Below are 19,205 nucleotides of genomic sequence, written 5' to 3'. Positions count from 1 at the left end.
TAGTTAGTTAAGAACTTAATATTCAATTGCTCTACTTTCTGATAAAAATGACCTTTACAGCCTTTTATATGTTTCATTGTTCTCTAGGGAGCCATGGCTGCTACATATTCTGCACTGAATCACAAGACATTTCAGCCAGTGTTAGAGCCTGTTGCAGCCTCAAGTTTAGCTCAGCGACGGAGCATGAAAAAGCTAACATCAACAGACTTATAGATCCACTGGGACACCTTAGCAAACAGAAGCAAGGGGAAAATCCAATAAGTGGCTCTATTTTGCCTGACCTGCGATCAAAAGGCATCTATGGTTTCCTGCTACACTACTTGAATTCTGTAAAAGTCCTTTTTTTAAAAAGAAAAAAAAATCCACAGGTTCATACTGTGTTGTTTTACAGGCCGTATCTGTTAAGTTAATTTAAACATCAGGTACAACACAATGAATTTCTCTACACTGTCCTTTAAGAGATCTGTTGCAAATATTATTTCACATTCTGTATAGTTTTGCTGGGTTCATTTAAAAAATGGTTTAGGGGACCGTTGCCAATGACCAAGTTGTACATAAAGTGTCAGTGTAAGTTTTCTTTTCTGCACACCTTTAGACCCTGTTGTGAAGGACAAATTCTTAATTTTGTAATTGGGCACTTAATTCATTCAACTTAATTCATTTAACTTGCTCATTACTATTATGAAAAGCTGACTAATGTATCGTGCCGGCGTTAAATGCATTAGTGCTAATTTGGAAGGTCTATGTTTGCATGGTGCCAGTAACTGATAAGTTTATGTGAAAATACAAACAAAAGGGATGTGTAAGATTCTGCACTTTACCCATAAACTTTATTTGATCACTTGTGACCCAAAAGAAATGCTGATTAACAAATGGCCTCTTACAGGAAAATGAATATTTCTAGTTGTTGCCACAAATGGTATCATGTCCTGCACCGAGCTGGAGAAAGTAAGTATGTGTATAAGCAGTCAAAATTAAGGATCTAAATAACATTGGTACCACTTTAAGACAACATCATGCAATTCAATTTTTGTTATTTATATTGTCTATTCATTTGTACAATGGCTATGTTTCCTCGGCAGTCGTTTCCACTGAATATACCCAATATGAAGTTTGTTTGGCATATAAGACAAACTGACACTTTATGATAACAAACTTGGCAAGTGGAGTTTATATTTTATTTATTTGATTTTTATAGAACGTTGCTTCTATCTGAATCTCTTGCCGCATGTACAAATATTACAGAACATAAATGCAAAACTCTATTTGCCTAACTGTAGGGGTAGCTTGGGAAAATAAATAAGCCTTGCAGTGTGCCCAGATAAGGGAATTCTGACCAAGAAACTTCGGTTACGGACAAGTTACTGACAATATCCACTTGCCCTCTCTGTCTTCGTGTTAGGACTTCAGCTGTTTCTAACTGCTGCGATGGAGAGGAAGTTAATTTCAGGGCCGGAATTATCTTGGGGTTTTCTGACTCAAAACCAGTGCTAACCACTAGTAGACTGGGAACTAATGCATTCAGAGATGATGAGCTTAAAAGTATTTTGAAAAGTTGTAGACATTACTGTGCAATTGCACTGTCATAGTAGGATGATATCCATTTTGTATATTAAGTATATTAGTGACCAACAGTCAGACTGAACGGTTAGAGAATCCAAGTGACCAAAAATCAAATGTTGTTCAGACTGATTTGCCATCATTGAATTTCCTGTTCCAGGTACATTTGGTAGCCAATTACAAGACACCAGTGAGGGCGGAACTCGGCATTTTGAGACAGGAAAAAAAGCTTTCAGGAGAATTCTGGCCCACCTGCCAAGAGTGGCAGTAGTAACCCAGATCTTAAAAGGCAGAGGGTGCTGGCTGGTTTTTGCTTATGCCTGCGAAGTACTTGGTGGCGTTGGAAGTACTATTAGATAAGCTGCTTTCTTCTGTTGTGGTGGGGGAAGATGGAAATTATCTGGCCAAATAGTTAGATATGAATATATGTAGATTTGAGACTTAATTAATATAGCAAACATAGGTGTGCTATTTGTATCACACAGAACATACCCCATACTAAATTTCTTGAGTGTTTGATAGATGTTGGAAGCTTTAGGGGCAATTTGTGCCTAGTTTTGAGGTGCCCGTTTGAAATGCTTGAATGCTTATCAAAGAACACAACTGCTTCCTGGAAAGCTTATGGTTTGGTATAAAATCTGCCCCTTAAAAAGCTGGTTCATCCTTCTTTTCATTACTGAAGACAGTAATTTTATTTTTTATTTAATTTTTTTAAATTTACACATGACTTCCAGAAGAATTTGAACTCACTCTAAGAAGAAGAAAAACCCAAAGCGGTGGAAATAAAGCCACCTTAGCTAAGGTCAAGGTGTAATGTGGGTTGAAACAGACTAGTAAGAACTGTGTTGGAGATAGAGGGTAATGCAAGGTGTGGAACACAACTAAAATGTCAAACTTGAATTGTCTTCAGCTTTCCCGTAAGGCAGCAGCTGGTCTTAAATGGCTTTATTCATGAATCATTTAACGGTGTTTATATTGGTATTTTGTTTTAGCTTGCTTAGAAGCACCCCATTATAGGCACCTTAAAAGCATTTTGCACAAAAGCAGTTGTAAGCAGCTGAAGGTACTTAAGTTCTTCTTGGTGTGCAGCACAAAGGTGGTAAGAGAAATAAGTACACAAACAAGATGGATATTCTGGTTCTTAGCAAATAATGTAAAACGCCTTCTATAAAGGTAACGCTGCTGGTTTTATATCGTCACTAGCCTCTAGTGCAAGTGGTACTCCTGGGCTGAAAGCAAGGCTTCAGTGACCAGAACATTACAAAGTTGTATTATCACAAGGAAAACATATGGACAAACCCCTTTGTTATATCTGACAGGCTGGCCAGCGTACCCTGGTGTGCCAATTTTAATCATTAATTTGGGGGGAAAGTTCACTTGCGATGAATATTTCAGCATATCAGTCTTTGAAACATTTTGGATATGCAGGGATACAAAAGAGTTCACTTGCAGTTTACTTTTACTATATAGTAGCTAATGATCATCTTTGATACTTTTATAATTTCTTGCATACTTCTCATCCTTTTTTTCAAATTTGGGTTTTCTTCAGTTAAGCAATTACATAAAAGTAGCATGGTCTGCTCATGAGTAACCAGTTAAATGTTTGAAGTGGAAGTACGCTTGGTTTGAATGTGCTCTTGGCTGGAGTGAAAGGTTAGTGTGAATTGTTTCACTTTCATATCATCTCTGCATAGTTCAAGATTACAACTAGTTATGATCTTACTGATTTCCTTTTTAAACAAAAAGTAAAAATGAAATTTTTTACAAAGGCTTATAATTACAAAAAAATAGGCATACATACTATATTGTTAGAGGAATTTCCAGATAACTAATCAATATCTTAAATGATACATATTTTGGATATGGCTTCTGTTACTGCCAGCAAAATAGCTCCTACTCTGATGTTTGGTGAAGGCAATTATAAATAAGTCCTAGTTATCAAGTGCACATAGAGCCTGATAGATTCTTCCTAAGGAGAGTAGGTTCCCACAGGCATCAGCTGTAGCTGGAGCAGGCTCCTCACGGTTTGCTGTTCTTTCACCCCTTTGATATCACCATTTCGATCTTGAGTTATCCTTTTGGTAAAAAGCAAGGAACTCTATTGTATTCCTGTTACATATCCAAAAACTACGCATCAATATCAGCCAGTGGTGCATAATGGAAAGTGCCCATACCAGAGAGCATTACCATGCATGGATTCATTTAAGCCACTGGTTTGTGGCTTGTGTGGTCTCAGTGCTGTTGTTAGCGTGTTGTGTGGTTGGGTTTTTTTTTTCCCATTATGCTTAAAACTCATACATTCTCTTTGACCGTGTGAAGAGCCCGAGGTGTAGGTGGTCTAAGCGTACTGTCCAGCTGAGGCCTGTGTTGTAGTATGGTTTAAATGTTCTCCTTGCATTCAGAGAAGGCATCCAAAACCTCACCCACGTCAGTCATATTGCACTTGAATTCCGTCTTCCATGTTTTAATTCATTTTCCAAAGCTAATCTTAATATGTCCAATAGTTAAAGTTACATCTAGCAAACTTCAACAATTCTAAGTTCCTGGCAATATAGTTATAAACTGGTCATGTGCAGTGACAGATTGCTGCATCTGGTACTTGGTGCCCTGCCCTCAAATGTTACAATTAAAAAGTTGAGATAGCTTGTAAGAATTGAGTTAAATGAATTACACGATACTATAGTAATTATCCTGCTTTGTATCAGATCCGTGAAATTAGGCTAAACATCGATGTAGACATGGGGTTTTATGTACTTCTGTAGCACTTAAGTTTTTCAGTCTTACCCAGAATTAGAAGTTTGCAAATATTTGTGGGAGGGAAGGGAGGACCAGGTTTTTCTGCCTCAAAGTTTTCAGAAGGCCTCTGAAGCTGTGATAATAGAGTCCTTATGTCATCCTGTGTGAGCTCTATATGATTAAAAAAAAATATTACATTTTCTCCTTGAAAGTTTATTCAAAAACTTTCTTGGGTATGTATTGATACCTGTTGGTACGGTGTGAACGACTGTGTGTGTTACCATCTTCTGCATTAATCCCCCTTTAGTTAAGTGCATTTGGAATAGTGTTTGACCCCACTTTAGTGTATTTTTTAGATGTTTGCTCCCCCAAAGTACGTTGTTGTTAAGCCTATGCTTTCCTTTGGGAATAGAAGAATTAATACAAATTAAAAAAAAAAACAAACCAACACATTTTAGAGTATAGCTAAAGCTAACTAGAGTTTTACAATAACTTACATAATTAGAAGTCGTCCCCCGTCCCCCCACCCCCCAAAATAATCAGTGGCTGGTTTTCTTGAGATTTTTCCTATGTAATGAAAGCAAACTTTCTTTGAAAGCTTTAAAAGATACTTAGTTGATTATGTCTCACGATAATTAAGATTTGGGCAATAGCGTATTACCAGTAGTGAGTTTGAATAACATTGAATCCTGGTTTGGGGCTTTTTATGTGAGAACAGAAAAGATGCTCGAGGTAGATCTCCTTTGCGGGACAAAGTGTTCCTATTTTGTGTGTTTTGCATTAGGCTTATGAGCAGCGTTCGCTAAGTAACTACATTGTCGTAATATCCCAAGCACTTTGGCATCTTGCACTGATACTCTGATTAGAGCTAAAACTCCTCTGGCACGTGACTGGCTATAAATCTCAATATCCGAAAGGGCATTAATTGAAAACAGTGTGCAATGAATTACATGCTCTCTGAGGTACTTCAAAGATGAAACTATACAAAAGGTCCCCGTTATCAGATATTGTAACTGTCATTTCTTTCTCTAAGCATATTGTGGATTTTGTATCATATTGTATTTATTTCATTTAATTTTAAAAAAAAATGTTTTCTTTAAAGCTCTGTATATATTGACATTAAAGTTTGCATTGTACTACGTTCTCTTCTCCTTGTAAGGCTGAATCTAGTAGTGCATTGTATGGTATGTTCTTTTTCTTTGCACTGTGCTGCTAAAAGATACTATTGCCTTGAATTACGACATGCCAAAGACAACCTCAAAATTGTATTTATTTTTGTTAAACTTTGTGAATAATGATAAAGGTACAGTTTTAAATAGCTGGCAGTTCCTTGAGTACTAGAATAAAAAGGTTGCAAATTCGTAATATTTTATAATTGACAAAAATCCATCATTTATGATTTGGAGGTTCATCAACTCCTTTTTTTAAATTGCTATAAAAACCAATAAGCGAACATTCCTAAATTAAGTGTACTGTGAATTGCATTATTTGGTAAGCCTTGCCAAAAATCGCACATACACCAAGAGCTGTTTATAAATTTATACTCACAGTCAAGTGTTTCATGCCACACTTTCAATAAAACATGCATTCACTGATAGGATTGATGTATTAATTTAGAGTGGGATGATCTGCCTTCTATATGTTTTTCAGGTATCTATTCAGCTTTGATGTGATATATTAGGAGGAAATAATTTTCCTGTAAAGATCTGGTCCTTTGAAAATACAGGCACTTAGGTAATGAATGAGGGTAATCACATTAAAAAGTGACCTGCACACCTGGTCAGAGCTAAGTATGTGCGTCAGCACTTGCGGTGCGAGGGCTGGGGAGCTGTATTAGTCACCTCTGCCTCCTGACACCTCTGCCTCTTTGGATTTGAGCTGATAAATCGCTGCAGATTATTGAACACTCTTGTCCTGTGTGTTAACCATTACTACAAAACCAAATGTGGTTGATCTCCTTACTGGTAAGTGATGGAACAGCTCAGTGTGCAGCGTGCAGCTAATAATCCCCACCATGGGACGAGAATAGGACATAACTTGGATATAATAGTGTTGAAGTTAAATTGCAATATCTGGACTTAAGTCTTCTGAAGTATTTGGTAACTGGTGTTGCTGTTGTATTCAAAATGGGTTATGGATACCTTATTTTTCAGTTACCCTGTCAGTCCACAGAAGGGATTTTTCCACAATTCCCTGAAGGCCATGTCCTGGATGGTGTTTGCTCACACAATAAAGCACTTTCAGGCCTGTCTGGTGGAGGAGTTGCCGGGCCCAGTGCTTCAGTATAGTTTAGTGGCTTTTTATTTTTCTCCTGTTTTGCCTTTTTTTTTTTTTTTTTTTTTAATGTTTTCCTTAATAAACTGGTAACTGAAATAGGAAAGAAAAAGAAGCTAAGTGAAGACCAGGGTTTTTGTGGGAGAGGGCTGTTTCGTTGCCCCTGCCCAGCAGTGCCAGCCGGCAGCGTGCCGGGGGGCTCCTGTGCTGGGGGGCTCCTGAGGTGGGGCCAAGGCTTGGCAGAGCAGCGGTGGTGGTGGTGGTCCTGGGCTCCTGCAGCTGGAGAGCAAACTGCAAAGCTATGCCTGGAGCTGGGATGATGCGGGTGACTGAAGCTGTGTGGGAGGCAACATATGAAAGAGTTCACAAGATGGTGGTGGTTTCCTCGATGTCACTGAAGGTAGGCTGGAAAGAATATCCAAACTGGGCAAAAAGTTTACTTTGAAATAGTTTTAAAACAATGCAAAACAAGCCTTGAAAGCCCCAAAGTCTCAGGTAGGGAGTTCCTGTAGGCTTGGTGACGATGTTGCTGCTGGGACAAGAGACAAGGGGTGGATTAAAAACCAACCAACCTTACTCATCAGATAGCAGCGGGTGTTTTCAGAAACTAAGGACGGGGACAAGCCAAGTGTCAAAAGGAGACTGCAGAATGTGCCTTAATCAATTGCACCCTGCTCATTTTGCTTTCCTGCAAACATTGGTTCTCAGAAGCTGTTTTCCTCATCATTTTGAAGCTCTATGACTGCAAGAGGCCCCTTCTGTGTCTGTCTTCTGTGCTTTTATGGGGTGGGAAGTGTTTTAAGGCGAAGAAAATGCTCAAAGATATTTAAAATATGTTTACTTCAGCTGAGTAGCTTTCCAGAGGTAGTCACCAGATCAAGTTCACATCCTTAACAGCTGTATTACCATGCTGGACACTGAGGAACTGGGACATTGAAGACACTGGACTGTGTTTCTCCTTGAGCATAACCTGTTCAGTGACGGATCTCGAGCATGGCGAGCAAGAGGTAAGGACTGAGACCACAGTTAAATGATACACCGGTCTTAGCAAAAATCCTAAATTAAGACCTCCTTTTTAGGCGGCTCCTTGTCTTTATGAAGTGAAGGTTAAGATTTCCTACTGCATGGGGTGCCCTTCTAGCAAGGGCGGCAGTGGGGCAGCGTGTGTGCTGCTGCTGTGCCACCCTCCGCTTCAAACGCATCTTTGCCCAAGCACTAGCAGGTAGCAGGAGGAGAGAGCAGGTGTCTGCTGGCATATTTGCCAAAATATGCATTTAACCGTCTTTTAATTTTTGTTTAACAATTTCTCCCCAGAACTTCTGGGGAATTTCTCTTAAAGAGGCTGGGGCTTCTTGTAGGCCTCTTGAAAGGCAGAGAAGAGAACTCTTGCCAGAGATGCAGGTCGGTTTTCTTCCTTGCTGTTCTGCAGTTCCTTAAGGACGGTTTTACGCAGCACTTGGGCAAGGGCTGTCTTGCAGCTCCTTCCTTGGGTCTGCCTCTCTGCAATTCCAGCCTCAGAGCAAATTAACTCTCTGTAGCCAGTTTGGTGCCTTCTTGTTGTTTTTTGGCACCTGCAGCGTGCTACTCCATAGCAATGCTATGCCAAGTCCCCAGTGTCTGAAAAATAAAAGTTTAATGCCCTAATACTGGCTAATAGTTGCTGCAAATTGCTTTATTCCTGAGCAGGTACCTTTCTGGCTCTCATGGCTGTCAGCATCCAGGTTTGTGTCCTGGTCTCTGCTGGGATTCAAGACTACAAAGAGCTAGATGCTCCTTAGTTTAAGGGGAGTACATTTGCTTTTGCTTCTTAATGCTTTTGAGGGGGAATTATAACTGCATTCGTGGAGCACTGATACGGGCACAGTGCATTGCTAATCTGGCAGCTGGATGTGCTAAAAGCCTTAAGGCTTGTTGGGAGCTCTTTGTGACTAAACTGGGTGTTCATCACGTATGGGTGTTAGAAACAGGTGTTGTGTTGTCTTCCACTTCTTTGGGGCTGAGTTTAGTAGTTTCAGAGGTGAGGAAGGGGCTCTAGTAGCAGGGGCGGAGCACAGCGCGGGGGCTGCTGAGCAAAGAGGGTCCAATTCATCCTTTGCTCTTCCCCTGAGGAACCGGCGCTGGTGAGGTACAGTCACAGCAGCCTCAACACACGGGGCGCTGGTGACAAGTTCAGCGCATACCGCGCCCGCTGCAGTGCCCGTAGGGGGTGTCGGGGGTGGGTACGGCGGGACTCGCTCGCTGGAGCCTGTCCCCGCCCGTGGGGGGTGCTCGGGCCGCCGGGCGGCGCCGCTCCCCGCCGCGGCCGGCAGAGGGAGGCACCGCACCGCACCGCCCCCGCACCGCGCCGCTCCGCCGGCGGGGATGGGGGGGGGGGTTCGAACCTTCCCGTAGGGCTTTTATCCCATACGGAAACCTTCAGACACCACTTACGGCTGGAGGATACGCAGCGAGGAAGAGAGTATCGCAATTCAATTGCGTTTTATTATTATTAGTTATTTTTACCCGCGGCTGCGCTGTTGAGAACAACCCGCAGTTCCGGCTGTGGGGTCGCCTCGGTGTTCGCATCCCAGAGACGTGCCGGAGCGGGTCCGCCGCTGCCGTCCCACGGCCAACGCTCCGCCACGGGGACTGGAGAGGGGAAAAGGGGGCGCGGGCAGCTCCTGTCCTCCCCCCCGCGCACCCCCCACCCCGCCGGCGGGGGCGACTCCGGCCAGGCTTTCCCAGTGTGAGCAGCGTCGGGGAAGGAGGAGCCGGAGGATGAAGCGGCGGGCAGGGCGGCGGCGGGGCCCGGGGCGAGGCAGCCTGTCCCGGGAGCCGAGCGGCGGGGCGGGGCGGGGCGGGGCGGGGCGGGGCGCGCTGCTTCTCGCTCTGCAGCCGCCTCTCCTCAGCGCTTGGAATCCGCGCAGCCGCTAAGTGCAAAAGCGCCTCGGGCGGGAGCGGTAGCAAGAGGCCGACTTGGAGACTAGAGGGAAAGCTCAAAATCTGCAAAACACGGAGTTTTTTTTTTTTTTCCTGAGACAAATGCAGATATTTTGAGATCAAAATAGAGGTCGGGCGGATATTTTTAGCGGTCTTTCAAAACTATTGAACTCTACGTTAGCAAAAGTGACTTAGGCACCTGTATGCTTGTAAATACAACTTCCTACACGTTCGCTTTTTCGATGAGGGAATTTAATTGCAATTTAATATGCTATGATATTCCAGGGTTCAGCACCTGGAGCAAATTCTAGAATAGAAAGGTTCTCATTAAATCATGCTAGTAAGACAACACTTTAGGAATAATAGTCATCTGAGAGCCAAGTTAAAAAAGCACATTGTCTGCCTTGCCGAGGCACCACTGCCCCGTGTCACCGCGTCCTGGAAGGGCTGGGGGGGGGGGGGCTGTAATGACTTCTCTTAGGGGTATGGGGTTTCTTCTATCTTAATTTGTACGTTTATATCAGAGGCTGCCTCTGTGCGGGGCACATACATTTCCTTCTGACACCAAATATGTTATCACTTGTGCCAGTCTTAAAATACGTGCTTCCGTGGCGCTGCTCGGGCTCCGCGGTGCAGAAGGGGGAGAAGAAAATCCGCCTAGCATTAATAATCAGCTTCAGTCAGCTAATTGCCCCCGCACCAAACTGGGAACGTATCCTTTAGCGGTCTTACTAATTTTCTGTGCCTTATGGAAAATGATCAAACTCAAAAATAGCTGAAAGAATTAATTTAAATGCACTGGCAATGGTTGTCAGTGATGGAATATGCCACCAGAAGGGCAAATTTGAGGAAATTAGTAACGTAACTGAAAGTTCCCAGCAAACTACTGACAAAGGCAATGTAAACTTGGTTTCAAATTAATTCTTGCAAATAAACATTTGAAATGCTACAGGCCAAATTAATATTTCAGAATTCTTCACTATTTATTACTGTGCTTAATTTTCTTACTTAAACATATTTTGGGCCTAGGGCTGTTAAGAATTTAATTTTTGAGGTACTTTAATGAATTATAAAATGTGTTTTAAACAGAAATGAATAACTAATAAATGCCAAAAGTGATTAATTTTCTGAAAAGGGGAAAGGCCTTTGTATTTAATTTAAAAAAAAAAATGCCCTAAATTGTTGGAAAGTAAAGAGAAAGAAAATACAAAGTGGATCAATTTAAGTTTTGATTAACTTACTAAATCCCGAATGGTTTTCCCTTTGCCGTGGCATGGCTGGGGTGGGGAAGGCACCTCAAGAGGTTTTCCTAGTTCAGGTGAGCTTTTAATTTAAACTTTGAATCTGGGGCTTGTGTAATGCTTAAAATTATATGAGCCTCATCTTGACATGGGGATTTATGTGTGCAGCTTCCTGCACGTTGGGATGAAAATACCTATCATTAATTTTTGTGGCTTGAAACCGAGCTTGATTTAGATGCTTTCTTCCCAAGGGAAGAGACATTTTATAAAATCACCACAGTGGTAATTGTTTGGAGTTCAGAGCGAGCTAACTTAAATTTCACATGAATCAATGGTGTACTGTAAATGATCTATGCCCTAGCACATACCTTCCAATGGCCTTACAAATTATACAGAGCCAAGAATAGGATGATTTGCTGCCAGTGACACTTTGTAGACTATTCAGCAGAAGTGTTTGCTTGCAGATCTTGTTAGAGGAAAGTCCTGCTCGTCAATGGGGTCAATAAAACACAAAATCCTTCTGAATTTTTCGTTCTTGAGTGTGCAGAAATGCACACATGTCCATGTATGTCCCAGCATCTCTTCTACGAGGAGCTGCCTCTTAGCAGGGGTTGGGTTTACACCTTGCAGCCACCACTCCTCCTCAGCAGAAGACGCACAACCTTTGAGAACCAGAAATGTAGATGCTCAGCAAGGCTGGAGGCCTGACAAAGGTGTCCCTGCTAGCTTTTCCAAAGGTGTGAGCGTGATGGGGAGAGAAGTATTATTTGGGGTGCAAAGATAAAAAGCTGTATGCAACTTAGTGCATGGATGAAAGTAAAAAGGGAGATTTTAAATAAAACTTCAAACAAAATTTGTGAATGGCTTAGAGGATAAAGTTATTGTAAAAAGACATCATCAGGAAAGAAATGTTAGAAAATCAGTATATCTAACTGTGAAATTTTGCATTTCTTTGCAAGTTTCTTTAACCTGCTATATATTTTCCCTTATTTTTTAAGCTAGGATTTATAGAAAAGAGTCCTTTTTTTTTTTTTTTTTTTTTTTTTTCTCTGGGCTTTGAAATTTCCTAAATTCTTTTTGCTTTGAAATTATTTTTCTTCCAAGCCTTTTGAATGCTTAAATCGATTTCTGTTTCTTCTCTTATTAATGAAACCATTCATCCAAGAAAACTTTGGAGAGGAGAGATCTAATTTACCAACCTACCCTAGTGAAAAGAAAGAAATAAGGCGAACAATCAGTTGGACCATCCAAAGGATTATTACTATTTCAACGTAAGCTATTTAAGAAAATGTCTATGGGGAAATATCTGGAAATGTAATAACTTAATCTTAAATATCATGAAAACAAAGCAAATAACCAAGTATATTGTAGAGACTGAGAACATGAGCAGAGACAGACGCTCACCCAGGAGGTTTGTTTTAGGTAGGCAGAAAGTTTTTGTTTTGCTGCAACCTGGCCCTGAAAAATAGCCTGTGCTGAAGCTTGCCACAATGGCACGCAGTTTCATAGAATCATAGAATGGTTTAGGTTGGAAGGGACCTTGAAGATCATCGAGTTCCAACCCCCCTGCCATAGGCAGGGACACCTCCCACTAGACCAGGTTGCCCAAGGCCACGTCCAGCCTGGCCTTGAACACCTCCAGGGATGGGGCCTCAACAACCTCAAGTTTGCTAGTTTACCGGAAAAAAAGCTCTTTCTTTTAGTGTCTTGACACTGTAGTACTTGCATATGATGTGCTTTGAGGACAGCAGGACAATCGATTGCAAAGGCGATGTTGAATTCAGTAGTGTTTGGTATGGCAAGTGCGGAGTTTCTGTTGAACTAAGGCTGTCGTTTACGTATAAATTCTCTTCGGTTTACAAATTTCAAATGTAAAAATACCAAGGATCCTGCACACCTCCTCTTTGTTGGTATGTTAACTGATGTTTTAGAAGTGTGAACCTTTCTATCTGGGTTGTATCGTAAGTATATCAGGAATCATGTGAATCCATGACAAGTGACCCAAATTTTTTGTTGTTGTTAACTAAGCAACTATTTTCATTCTCCTTTTAGTAGCTCTGCCAAAAATGGTTTCTCTTTCTTGCTAATCTTGATGGAGTGGCATAAAGCTGACCACATGAGATAATTTTGGGGAATAAAGAAGAGATGGATGCAGCCACAGAGAGAGTGGCAGCAGCAAGTCCGGTCCATGCACGCTAAGTTTCTGCCAGCTTGTGGCAGTGGACAGGTTGGACAGACAGAAGGGCGTGCAGATGTTGGGCAGCTGAGGGTATTGTGAGGTCCCTGGTCAGAGCTTTGCTGCTGATCGATACAGGGATGCTGGCAGGAATGCTCGCTGTAGGGTCGCCTCCTACCGCACTGCGAATCTCTGCTCGCTTAATACCTACCCGTGCCACGCACCATTTCCCGAGCCGAGCTCGCCCGCCAGGAGGGAACGGAGCCAGCCGGGGTGAAGTCTGACTTTGTTGTAGAGATGTCAAGAAAACCTGCGCTCTGTCCATTGCCAGGCCTGTGCAGAGCAATTATTCATGCTGGAGACCTAATGCTAGGAGACATGGGCTCAGAGAGAGGGAATGTCTAGTACTGGTAGGACAAGATCATTGTACTGCAACTTGAATGAAGGGCATTTTTTTTTCATAACAAAGATAAGACAGGCCATGAAAGACACTTTTTTCTATGAAGGAAAAAGGCGTTATCCTGCTTAAATGATTTAGACAGACTTTATTTTGTAGGAAAGCCATGAGTCTCTTCATGGATCATTGTCTCCAAGCTGAGTTGCTCAGTGAGACCTTTCGTCTATGGAAAAGAGACCCGAATAGTGTGAACTGAGCTGGTGACCTTCCACCACTGTAAGTCAGGAGCCATAGAAATGTTTGTCAACGCTTTGAAAAGAAGCGGTTGTACTTGAGATGCTTTCCTAGGAAAAAGTCCTCAATATGGAGCTACAATGAGGCTAGATTTTAGCGCAGATCTGACAGGACACCCAGGGTTTGTTTTTCCTTTGAAATAAAATATGGAAGTCAGCTGGGGCGTCTGAGCTTTTGGGATATTAGAAGGAAAATATTCAGTGCACCTTTTTTAATTGCTAATTTGGGTGAGGTGAGCTCTGCATATAATTAGTTTTCTAGAAGCAACACAAATACAGTTTTAATACCGGAAGAAAAAAAGCATTAAAAATTCTCTATGTGAGAACTTGGTTTGGTGGCCTCCTTTTTGGGCACTGATATGCACTGGTCTACAGCGAAAAATCCCCAGGTCCCAATGCAACCAAAACCATATGCCCACCACCCCCAAAGGCATTTCTCTGCTAATGGAGACAGGATCTTGGCCAAAGAGCACCATTGCTTGTTCTTGGTCAGGTTAAACTCCGGGATTGGTGCAAAACAAGTATCTTAGTTCACTTCTGATAACCTGTGATCCTAGACTGGTCAAAAAATGGTGATTCTTCTTCCTGCAGAGACAGTTACTTGACCTGGGTATTACCCTCTTTTGCTTATCTCCCCTTCTTGCCCCCATTCTTGGCACATATAGGAAAAAAATGGTGTTACCATAGATTGAACTGGGGACTAACATTAGACTGTAGCATATACTTCCAGTAAACAAGATTCCTGCTTGTCATTCACAATACTCAATAATTACTGTTTTGTCCAAAACCTTTTTTTCCCCCCTTTTTTTTTTTCAAAAGCAGGACAGCATTTCAAAACCACATGTCATAAGCTGTTTGCAGCACTACTGCATTCTTCCCAGTCAGGCGCATTTCCCTCTCACTCAGTGTCTGTGAGCACTTACTCTTCTCCGATGGATGACATCCACTTTGCTTATGTCACGCGGTTGCCTTGCCAGATGACGTCATAAGGAGAGAGGGAATCCTGCCAGGGATCCTGTTCGGTTTCTGCATCTGCTGTTGCCGTGCGAATGCTGCGTGTGGTGCTTGGGCACTGCAGCTCTTTAAATGCTGTGAATTAGGGCATGCAAATCTTTAACAAGCGGTGGAATAATTGAAAGTCAAAACTGCATTAAAATGAGTTCTTCCATAATATGGGATTTTTTTACTATGGCAAGATTAACCTGCAAAAATCGTTTATCCATATTGCATCAACGTGGACAACAGACGACGTGGAAGATGGGTGTCTTGCTTGATCATGACCTAATGCCAGTATTTAAGTTTCTACCTGCTAATAAATATTTGTGGTTCATTTATAGAAATGAAGGCGAGGTGGGCATTAGTTGGAGTCATACTATGGCTGATGGCTGGTGTGGTGCTAAAATCCCGCTGCTGTCAGGCATGCCGAGCAGGTCTGCCCAGGCGGACTGTGCGCTGGGACTGATTTGATTTGTATGCGAGGCTGCAGCCAGGGAAAGCGTTGAACGGTTGCCCATGGGATGTCTGAGAAATGTCTTTTTAAGAAAATCTGTATGAAAATGGAGGAAACACACTGCCATATAAGGGAAGTTCTTGTCTATGTGAAATGATGTGATTTTTCTTTTTCTTCAGAAATCACTAGGCCTGCTTGGAAATGACCTTGTTTGGGTTTGTAGGCAAGAACAGAATTTACTCATGTAAATGGTCCATAATGTTAATTCCTCCTAAATCATCACATTGGTATTAGTAAGTTGGCAAATAATAATTCAAAACCTGTGTGGTGACTCTCGACCTCTACATAAGGCAGCATTCCAAGGAAAATGAGTTGATCCATCTTTAAGTTGTTTTGAAATAGGATGTGTCTTGAACAGAGTGGGGTTTTCAATCACAGACTCATGCCTGGTTGGATTTGCTTGTCCCTGGAACAGGCGGCTACAGAAGACACTGACTCAGTGCTTGGGTAAACGAGAAGTGTTGGACTGGCTTTTACGAGGAAAAAGCAGTGTTCTCCTCAGCATACGATAGCAGGTTGAAACTAATGGTAGATGGAAAAAATGAGCAGCTTCTGCTTTCTTGCATGTAAATCATAGGAGTGAAGGAAAATAGTATTTTTTGCAACTTTTAGTAAGACCAGCATTATTTGTAAACTAGAATACTGAACGTGCTGAAGTTGGTATTGTGTATGGAAGCCCACTGAGGGTCATGCAGGACTCTTCCCCGACAATAACCATCTGGGAGGGAATTTTTCAACACCAGCGAGGCTCGTCTTGGCAAGTTCCTCTCAACCCTAACTTCTTTCAAAATCTTTATCGTCTCTTGATGTTTCGCCTGTTTGGGATTTTGTCCTTATACCAAGCACAAACTAGAGCTTCTGTCAGTCAAGTAGCTCTAATCCACAGAGGTGGGAACAATGTCTTCCCAACAAATACCAGGCTGGATGAGGTTACCTGCCAATTACCTGCACTGTTTGTCGGGGATTGTATCCTACGTACCTCATACAAAATTGCATACGGTTAGCACCTGACGCCCAGAGCGTGACAAAATCCTTCACAAAGGCAGGTAATTTCATTTATTTGTGCTCTTTGCGGTTGAATTAAAAGGTGTCTGATCAGCGAGTGTTTTTTCTGGGAGAGCGCAGCAGTGAAATAGAGGAGGGTAAAGTTGATGTTGTTCTCCTTGCTGTTGCTGCTTGGCCTGCGAGCCTATTGCACTCGGCAAGTTATGTTTTGTCTCTACTGAAGAGCGAGCCTGGAGCTGGTGCAGGAGGAAAGAGCATCCCACCAACAGGCACCGAATGTTTCCGTGCAGACTCACTCTTAAGGGTGTTTTTCAGGACTCATGCTTTTATTTCCTGGTCTTCTATTTCATCACCTAGAACCACAACCAAAAAAAGTGGGCTTAAACTTAGCTCTCGGGCTCAAAAACCTTATGTTTTGGTTTGGGGGTTGTTTTGGGGGATTTGTTTGTTTGGGTTTTTTTAATAGGTTTACGTTGAAAACTATGTTTTGGTTTGTGGTTTGTTTGGGGGTTTTTTGTTTGTTTTTTTTTTTTTTAAATAGGTTTATGTTGAAAACTTTCTCATACTTCAGTTTGTTTAATGAAAGAGTAGGAAGGTCCTAACTGATATGCACACAGCCTCAGACGGAAGAAAAGAAATCTGATTTCTCCTGAAACTTTTTCACGTTTCCTTCTAAAAGTTAATAACGTATTGGAAATCTTTTGAGCCTGGACAAAGCCCATTTACGTGGTCTTGGCCTTTAGTAAAAAAATGGAAGTCTCCATTCCTCTCCTTTGGTGGGGGAAGTATAGTAATATTGCTGTATGTAAGTATACATTGTTTACTTTCTATTATATATAAATTTCTTGAAAGTATAAGCACAGCATCTGAAGATACCTATTTTCTTACTTTACCTGGTATAAAAAGCAAATTTTAATTTCCTAAGTAAAAGCTTTGAACTCCAAACACTCTTAATAGAACAAGGAAAGCTATTTCTTGCTGTTCCTTACTGTTCTGGAATCTCCATCACATATAGATGGTGCTCTTTGGCAAAAGACTTCAATCCTGTGAGCAGGCTTGAAACCAAGAGCTGTGTAATTGGCACACGCAAAGTTATTGCATCATTAAATGAGAAAGCATTGTTTTATGACATTGTACTTCACTTTGCTGGCTTTTTAGAGATCTACCCTAGCCAATTCCTAGATATTCTCTAAAGGCACTAGGGCTTTAACGCCTGTAGTAGCCATGGTTCATGTGGGACCCCGTGAGCACCGGCTGACCCGGGAGCCCTGCGCCAGCAGCCGCATCGTTCTGCGGGCAGATACCTCACGTGCAGGTTTTATTGCATCTTTGTCTCAAAAGTGGAAAAAAATTAGGTTGAATAAGTCATTTATATTAAATGTGGTAAATTATTTTATGCTGCAGATGGGGCAGAAAACTGAAAAAAGCCAAATGCTTTCTTTGATACTCTCTTTAACTGAAAAAATGTGGTGCTTCATTTTGAAGTGATGTTTTGAGCCTAGATGCATCTAGATACCGAGACTGATCCAGTGATGGTTATGACACTGCAATAGTTTTGTTCCTCTTTTTTTTTTTTTTTTTTTTTTTTATACTTATAGGCCATGATTCTGTAGGTCAGTTTGTTGGGTGTTGGGGTATTTTGTTGGGGGCGGGGGAGTGTTGTTTGGTTTGGGGTTTTTTTAAGTTTTTTTAAAAAATAACACTTCTTTGGTGACAGAGCTGCAGTGCATTGAACTGATGAGCCTCTTGAGGAACGAACAGCCTGGCTGGGTTCCCCGAAGGGCTGGGGAGCAGCTGGATGTGACCAAAACCTCCCAGCTGCCTCCTGACATAGCCCAGTTCCTCTCCCCTGCCAGCTGCACCACCGAAGTGTTCACGGCATCAACTTCGGATGGGTTTGGCCCAACTGATGCAGGTCAGACACAGGAAAAACACACTTACATACATACATGCTAATGGCAACCTTTTTTCTAATGTCAAACTCCCTAAATCAAGTGGTCGTATGTAGCCCAGATATAGCTGCAAACGTTTCTGTTTAGATGTAATTTATAGTAAGAGGTGATTATATTCGCAAAACAAAAGCTGTAGGGGAAGAAATATTTAAATGATAATCCTTGAAACCTTGGACCTCGCCACTGCATCACAGAGCAGATTAGCTCATTTATTTTCATTGTACAGTGCAATGAGTAACATTCATGCTGTAAAGTAAACGAGATTTGGAAAATGACTGCATCTGAATAACTGTAAATTTTATTAAGAGCATAGATTTATATAATGGCTTTTCCTGTATTTTTTATCCTGTGTTCTTGTCTGCTTGCCCCAATCTGTAAATCATTCATTTGATCACTTGTTCAAAATTTATTAAAATTGATTACCATTGTTTTCACACACAGAATGATTTTTCTAGATCATCTTCACTGCTTTAATCCTCGGACAGCTCATGCTCCGTTGTGGTCAGGTGGAGGGATGCTTTGAGATGAATGTCTCCCTCGGCTACGAAGGGTTGAGCACAAGGGAACACCTTCGCGGTCCCTGGAAGTCGGGGAAGAAGCTACGGGGGCTGCTGGGGCTGGGACCCCGACCAGGCACGGGGGCTCCTTCTGCAGCCTCCTGCCCCCTGGGATTGGCCTCACAGCAGCCTGCCACGCTTCGTTATTCAAGGACAACCAGCAGGTTATAAATGTGAAAATACTCAGTCGTGGGCACTCATTGATAACTACAGAATCATCGCTTTGGGGAGAAAAGCGGGTTACTCTGCTCACAAAGTTGTGTCTTTTTAATAAGAATAGACAAATTGGTTATGTGTTAAAAAAAATTGGAGGTAGGAAGTCTGTGCACAAATACGCCTGAGCCCATCAGCATCTCAACCTCTGTCTATAGAAAATTACAGGCTTTTGCAGGGATTTCAGGCAGAGGAGGAGGTCAAGGGGACAAAGAAGCTCCGGCAGCTCCGCTCTCCTCCTTCATGTGGGAGCCCTCTGAGGCCTCTGCCTGTCTGTCAGCGTCTCGTCCCCAGGAGGGAGTTGGGCTCTGCTCCAGTGCGAGGTGCTGCTTCCCCAGCAGCGTGGTGGCTTCTCAGCCCAGGCTAGCTGGG

At 42.2% G+C, this 19,205-nt stretch overlaps 1 protein-coding gene across 1 annotated transcript in view; it reads left to right on the top strand.

The window, feature by feature from the left end:
• Nucleotides 1-2,837, top strand: part of RPS6KA6 (ribosomal protein S6 kinase A6) — a 40,566-nt gene extending 37,729 nt beyond the window's left edge. The window contains exon 22 of the mRNA XM_082488431.1: nt 88-2,837. Coding sequence (XP_082344557.1) covers nt 88-213 — 126 coding nt within the window. The 3' untranslated portion in view covers nt 214-2,837. The remainder of the gene's footprint in view (nt 1-87) is intronic.
• The last annotated feature ends 16,368 nt before the right edge of the window (nt 2,838-19,205 follow it).

This window comes from Vanellus vanellus, assembly GCF_965231255.1.
Source record: "Vanellus vanellus genome assembly, chromosome: 10".
NCBI lineage: Eukaryota > Metazoa > Chordata > Aves > Charadriiformes > Charadriidae > Vanellus > Vanellus vanellus.
Note: the sequence above shows the minus strand (reverse complement) of the source record. Positions and strands in the feature narration are given on the sequence as shown.